General features: G+C 54.5%; 1 protein-coding gene across 1 annotated transcript in view; it reads left to right on the forward strand.

Annotated features, from left to right (window-relative positions):
- ANKRD13B (ankyrin repeat domain 13B) overlaps positions 1-6,966 on the forward strand; it is a 28,591-nt gene extending 21,625 nt beyond the window's left edge. The window contains exons 13-15 of the mRNA XM_077312677.1: positions 1,538-1,698; positions 2,558-2,634; positions 3,788-6,966. Of these exons, the coding sequence (XP_077168792.1) occupies positions 1,538-1,698; positions 2,558-2,634; positions 3,788-4,007 (458 nt within the window). The 3' untranslated portion in view covers positions 4,008-6,966. The remainder of the gene's footprint in view (positions 1-1,537; positions 1,699-2,557; positions 2,635-3,787) is intronic.
- Positions 6,967-7,292: the final 326 nt, after the last annotated feature.

A 7,292-nucleotide genomic window follows, 5' to 3' on the forward strand; every position in this document is an offset into this window, starting at 1 on the left:
TACTGGATTCCGCACAAGCCTGTTCAAAGAGATGCAATTAAGGGTAACAGAGTAAGATGTTACTTATGTAGGTGTTGTCATGCTTACGAGCGGCAGAGTTTAATCTGGGGAACTGGGTTTGGTTTCCTACTCCTCCTCCTCCACAGGCAGCCTGATGGGTGACCTTGGGATAGCCACAGTTCTTTTAGAGCTGTTCTCTCAGAGCAGTTCTCTCAGAGCTCCACCTACTTCTCAAGGTTTCTGTAGGGGAGAAAGGAAGGGGAGGTGATTCTAAGCCACTTCAGCTGGTAAAAAGCAGAGTACAAAACACCAGTTCTAAGACTCCTTCAGGTCGTAAAAAGCAGAGTACAAAACACCAGCTCTTATTTTTCTTCTTACTGGCTCATAGGGAAGAGCCATCCTGGCCCAGCGTTCGGTTCCAAACCAAGCACCTGTATTAGCTGTGATGTGATGTCTTCCCCAATTGCCAGTCCTCATGCCTAATATTCAGAGTTACACTGCAGCTGTTTATGGAGGCTCCATCGAATCTATTGACGCTGCCCTTTTGTGAAGCAGCTACAACTAACGGCTGTCCCTATCTCTCAGGGATTATGTGTTATGAGGAGGAGGAGTGGAGGGAAAAAAACAGCAAAAAGGAAGTCAAATATCTATTTTTGTTGTAATTGCTTTTCAGGGACGGTGACAGCACCTCTGTTTTAATCAGTGGCCCTTCTTTAAAGCAAATATTATCTGCAGTTCATTGATCATATATGCCCATGTTTTCCCCTTGGGGAGATAAGAATTCAAGAAGAGCCCTGCTGGATCAGACCAAAAGTCCGTCTAGTCCAGGGGTAGTCAAACTGCGGCCCTCCAGATGTCCATGGACTACAATTCCCAGGAGCCCCCTGCCAGCGTTCGCTGGCAGGGGGCTCCTGGGAATTGTAGTCCATGGACATCTGGAGGGCCGCAGTTTGACTACCCCTGGTCTAGTCCATCATCCTGTCCCACAATGGTTGGCCGACAATAGGGCAGAGAGGCCGAGGCCTTCTGCTGATGTTGCCTCCTGTCGCTGGGATTCAGAGGTTTAGTGCCTCTAAATGTGGAGGCTCCCCTCAGCCACCGTTGCTAGCAGCTTATCCTCCACGAATCTATCTAATCCCATACAACTGTGGCCATCTCTATACCCTCTGGCAGTAGATTCCGCATTTTAATCGCTCTCTGTGTCAAGTAGCATTTCCTTTTGTCCTGAACCTACTGCCCATCAGCTTCCTTGGAGGCCCTCAAGTTCTAGCATTTTGGGAGAGGGAGAAAAAAGTTCTCTCTATCTTCTCCACCCCATTTTTAAACCTCTATCATCTCTTTTCTAAACGGAAAAGTCCTCAACTCTTCAGCCTTTCCTCCTAGAGAAAGGCTCCAATCCCATCGTTACTTTGGTTGCCCCCTCTGCACTTCTTCTAGCTCTGCAGTGTTCTCTCTGGAGTGGGAGGGGGTGAGGGGCCTGTGATTTTGGGGGCCGGGGCCAGAATTCACAAGCTGCCGTTTCCCCTTCCCTTCCCAGGCTCTTGCCGGTGCTTTGACATGGACCCGTCCTTGTTCGAGGCCCCTCGAGGCTACAGTGTCGTCGGGAGCCACCCGGAGCCCCTGCGGGAGGAGGACGACGACCTGCTGCAGTTTGCCATCCAGCAGAGCCTGCTAGAGGCCGGGAGCGAATACGATCAGGTGGACACAGACAGGCCTCTCTGCTTCCTCTTGGGGTGGTGGCTCAGTGGAAGAGCCTCTGTTTTGCATGCAGAAAGTCCCAGGTTCAATCCCCGGCATCTCCAGTCAAAGGGAACAGGCAGGAGGTGATGGGAAAGACCTCGGAGTGCCACGATGTTCTGAGCCAACAGCATTGCCCTTGATGGTCAGATTCAGTTTAATAGAAAGAGAACAGGAAAAACAACACAGTAAAGCAAACGGAACACCAAATGGTGTGGCCGAGATATGAATCTACGCTTTTAAAAGCATGATAAAGAAAGGGGAAGTAAAAAGTCTGTTTACTAAGTTAACAAACCTTCCTCCTAAACAAATTTAATTCAGAAGAAATAACCCACGGACAAGGATGTCTCCTGTAAGCAATGCTGAAAGCAGATGCTGAAAGCTGGACAAGGTTCCGGTAATTCCTCATTCCAAAAAGATTCCCTCAGCAGCAAGGCCTAAGAGACACGGGGACCTCCTCTAGGAAGGAGCCAAGCCAGGCTCAAAGTGGCTATTTTAGCTTTTCCGCTTGAGGTGCTGCTGCCTGTCAGTGCCTCTGTCCTCTGAATCGGCGGCAGAGTAGCCACATTTTCACCAGCAGGTCCCCGGTTCAAATCCTGGCCATTTCCAGCTATCTTGGGATGCTGGACTGGGGAAGACAGATGCTCCATGGAGATGCTGCAGGGGTACAGGGGCTGGTGAACTACCCTGGAGCAAGGCTGTGGTGCCCAGAGAAGGCAGAGAAGCAGAGTAGGTGGCAGGGGAGGCACACTGCATGTGCCAAGGGAGCAAGGATGGAGGCCTTCCTGCTAACATCTCTCGTCTTTCTGGCCTGCCGCAGGTGACTATTTGGGAAGCACTGACCAACAGCAAGCCAGGCACACACCCTGCCACCCAGGAGGCGAGCAAAGGGGACAGGTGAGTCCTAGGCAAAAGAAATGGCACTTGGCACTCCCTGTGTGACTCCTGCCTGCTCTGCACCCTGCCGGTGGGAGAGCTCTCTTGCAGGCTAGTGGAGCCTTCCAGGTGAGTGTGTCAGGGTGGCAAGGCAGAGGCAGACAACGGCAAGCCACTCACGAACTCCTTCAAAACCCCAGGAGGAGTTGCCAGGAGACAACAGTGTTTTCTCCCACCCGTTTTGCAGTTCGCAGGAGGTGCAGAAAACGACGGACGTTGGGATCCAATTCACCGGGACAAAGCGAGCCCCCTTGCCTTTGGGGGTGGAAATTAGGGGGTGGCAGGAAGTGCTGCAGGGTGGCAGTTAGGTTTTGGGGGCAAGAGAGAAGCAGCGGTGGAGTTTGCGGTTGGCTACCTCTGCATAGCAACTCAGGCTGCCCTTGTAGTCTCCCATCCCATCCCATTACAAACATGCATGATCCTGCATTGTGATCCTGCATTGCTCCTGAGACTGGGCTACCTAGAATCAAATCATAGAATAATAGAGTTGTAAGGGACTTCCTGGGCCATCTAGTCCAACCCCCTGAACTATGCAGGACACTCACATTCCTATCGCTCATCCACTGTAACCTGCCACCCCCTTGAGCCTTCACAGAATCAGCCTCTCCGTCAGATGGCTCCCCAGCCTCTGTTTAAAAATCTCCAAAGATGGAGAACCACCACCTCCCAAGGAAGCCTGTTCCACTGAGAAACCCCTCTGTCAAGCACTACTTCTGGAATTTGAGACAGAATTTCTTTTGAATCTTCTAGGTGAGGCTGTGCAGGAGGGTTTTTTTGGGGGGGAGGGGAGTTAACGCCCCCAAATAGTTTAAAAGAAAAATATTATACAAAAAGCTACTCAGTGAATCCACGAAAACCTGTTAATGGAGGTGCGAGATAGAGAAATAACAGAAAAAGAATTTAGAAATTCAAGAAAAAGTGAGCAGCACTCATTAAGACGTTGCACAAAGCTTTGGGCTGTATTGTGAGCCCCTCCCTGCCTTCAAAATCAAGGCTGGAGCAGCTTTCTAAACTTCCATAACTCTTGGGCCCCATCGAGGAATAAAGCCAAACAAAAGAAAACGCCACCCACCTGAGGCCGGGGGTCTCACACCTCTCCACCCTCTCTCCTCAGGACACCACAGCACACGCCGCCCCTCCGGCCTGCCACCCCGCAGAAGCGGGCGCCCGCCAGGGGCAAGGGATCTAGCCAATCCATGCCCCCCGGCTATGCTGAGCAGCTGCGCTTGGCCATGGAGCTATCTGCGAAGGAGCAGGAGGAGGCCGAACGGCGCTCACGCCAGGAGGAAAAGGACTTCGAACGGATCCTGCGCCTCTCCCTCACTGAACAGTAGCTCATCCGCATTGGTGCATGGGGGGGGCACATGCACAAGCTCCACGGAGTGCCAAAGCTCATGGACAGCGCCCTCCCGCCCTGCAACCACTTGGACAGCTGATGCACAGAAGCCGGAGCTGGGGGGGGGGGGAGGTGGATGGGGGAAACGACATGGGGAAGGTCTTTTCGGGACCACCGTCGGGAAGGCGTGCTTGGATGCAGAGCCTTCTACCAGCCCGTTGTACAGAGCATGGGGGGGGCTCCCCAGGGAATCAGGATGGGGAGGGGAGAGTGGGGCGGAGACCCAATGCATTCCACCCCCCAAACACTGAGCCATTTAACGCCCCCTCTCTACTATTGGTAAGGGAAGGCGGTTGAGCCTTAATGAAGCTGAGCGTTGGGGTTCGACTGGCTTCCCATCCGTCCCACCCTTTGGGAGGGGGTGTCCCTCGCATTAGCCAGGAGGGTGGAGAGCTTAACCCGCCCCCACTTCCCCCCTCCCTCGGCAGCCCCTGAGCCCAGACGGAAGGGTCTCCTTCCTCTTCCACCCGGGTGGGCCGGCCGCCTGTCTCCGTCACTCAGGAACCTTTAAGACTAGATTGTATTTCTGCAGCTGTGTTAGGCAGAGGGAAAAGGCACGGAGCACAACGGGACGGGGACGTCCCCAGCCTTCCTTTTTCAAAAGGGACCATGGGGTTGTAAAGATCTGCTGGAGGGCCCTGGGCGGGGGATGCATCTGCAGAGCTCCAAACCCAGGCTTGGGGCTGAGAGAGGATGCTGAGAAATCAAGGCCTTCTCAAAGCGCAAAGAGCCTGGGGTTGGAGAGAAGAGGTGGGTCAGGCTGTGACACAGAGGAAGGCTGGGCATCTCTGCCAGTTTCCTGAACTCCCTGATGCTACCCCCGTTAGGTAATGTTACCCCATAGCAGGAAACAGTGGTGACTCTAGACCAGAGGTAGTCAAACTGCGACCTTCCAGATGTCCATGGACTACAATTCCCATAAGCTCCTGCCAGCAAATGCTGGCAGGGGCTCATGGGAATTGTAGTCCATGGACATCTGGAGGGCTGCAGTTTGACTACCCCTACCCCGGACGATATTGAGCTGGTGCGGTGTGGCAGTTAAGAGTGGTGGCCTCTAATCTGGAGAGCCAGGTTTGATTCCCTCCACTGTTGCAAATACAGCCTGGTGGGTGACCTTGAGCCAGTCACAGTTCTCTCAGAGCTCTCTCAGCCCCACCTGCCTCACAAGGTGCCTGTTGTGGGGCAAGCCAGCGTGGCCTCATAGTTGAGTGGCGGCCTCTAATCTGGAGAACCGGGTTTGATTCCCCACTCCTCTTCCACGTGCAGCCAGCTGGGTGACCTTGGGCTAGTCTCAGTTCTCTCAGAGCTCTCTCAGCCCCACCTACCTCACGGGATGTCTGTTGTGGGGAGGGAAGCTGCTTTGGGAGTCCTTTGAGTAGTGTAAAGCGGGGTATAAAACCCAGCTGCTGCTTCTGCTGGTTACATTCTGCTCACCTGCCAGAGGATGTGCATCAGGAACAGACTACCTTTGTCCCCTGCCACTGCCCTCAATAGGGTTGCCAACCTCCAGGTGGTGGCTGGGGATCAAGAAGTAAAACTGGCCTCCCAAGTTGCAGAATTCAGTTCCCCAAGAGAACACAGCTGCTTTGGAAGTTGGCTTCTGGAGCATTACTCCCTGCTCAAGTTCCCTTCCTCAGGCTCCACTCTAAGTATCTCTAGAAATTTCCTGGCCTGGAGTTGGTAACTCTGACCCCAGGGCAAGTGAGGCTTTCTCTCCTGGCAGGCCCATTCCCAGCTCACCCAGCTCAAAGTCCCCTTCGGGGCAGGGCTTCACGGTCCTGCATGCGATTCCTTTCCTCTTCCTAACTAGGAAACATCGAACAAATTGTCTCGAAGAACCTAGCCATTTGCAGAGTTTACACTGGGCTGTGATTCCGGGACATTTGCTTTGGAGGGCTTTGGGCCTCCTTCCTAGAACCCAGTTCTGGTTCCCCTTTGTCGTCGGCCACAGGAGGGTTGGTGCCCTGGGCCAAAAGCCACTTCTCCACCCACTCTGGAGACTGAACTGACCCTGGCAAACTCAACCACCTTTATAATTCGGAGTGGGGAACCAGGAGGCAGGGCCTATCCAGAAGAGGACAGGGGTGCAGCCTGGTATTGCTGGCACCTGGCTAGCTCGTGACTCCCCCCCCCCCCCAGCCGCACCGGTCCTACAGCACCAAGTGCACTTACCCCCCCCCCTTTCAGAAAACAGGTCCCTGCCTACTCCTGCCATGTTGAGGGCTCATTTTGACGCTTCCTGGCCTTCACCAGCGCTGCCCGAAAGCCAGTCCTGGGGAGTTCAGTGGCGCTCCAACCAGGGGGCAGGCGGGGAAGCACAGGGGACCTTGCCGTGGCAGCTCTGGGCCAGAACTCTTTCCGACCTGCGGAGGACCTTGGGCGGGGAGGTGAGGGAGAAGGCTGCCTCCCTAAACCTGCCCTCTCTTCCTCCCCGCCCCCAATTATCTCGCGAGGCTCTTGTGCAGGACACCTGGCTGCCCCCTCTCTGCCTTGGAAGCACAAACCATCAGCCCCACTGACTGCAGTGGGGCTGGAAGCCACAAGGGGCACCGCCTGAGCACACTCCTGCCCCTTTCAGTGCCCTCTTCCCACCCACACTGAGGTCATTGGTCAATGGTGCTAACCCCCAACTGCCCCCCAAGCCAGGCTGTGCGGGGGAGATGGGGGGTGGGGGAGATGCCCTTTTGCCTCGAGCGCCAATGCCCCTTGGGCCACCAACACACGCAGACCCCCCCTCTGGGGCCAGGATTATTTTGCGCAGGTTGGGTGGGCTAGAACAGAACCAGAATAGAACCAGAGAATGTGGAAAGAGGGAGGATCAAAGCTTTGGGATGTGGCCTTTGGGGGGGGGGCAGAGTTAGAAGCACACCTGCATTGTGGGAAGAGGGTGGGGGGGGGCACAACCAGTTCAGGTGCATGACCTGCACAGAGACACCAATAAAAACCTCTCAAACCTTTGCAAGGCATACCTCATGCAGGGTTGTGTGCTTATTTTCCTCCCTCTTCTTTTGCTTTGGGACCTAATTCCTACAGAGGTTCAAGGATCAAGGGAAGGGTGCTGCTGTTTCCACCCGTCAGGTGGGGCTCAGGTGTTCTGATGAGGAGATTCACCTCCATGCTGCTTAAGGACTTTTCCAAGGTGAGTAGCAGTTTGGCATCTGGGCCAGGGGTGGCCAAACTGTGGCTCTCCAGATGTCCACGGACTACAATTCCCTGCAAGGGC

Source organism: Paroedura picta, chromosome 15 (assembly GCF_049243985.1).
Source record: "Paroedura picta isolate Pp20150507F chromosome 15, Ppicta_v3.0, whole genome shotgun sequence".
In the NCBI taxonomy this organism is placed as follows: Eukaryota; Metazoa; Chordata; class Lepidosauria; order Squamata; family Gekkonidae; genus Paroedura; species Paroedura picta.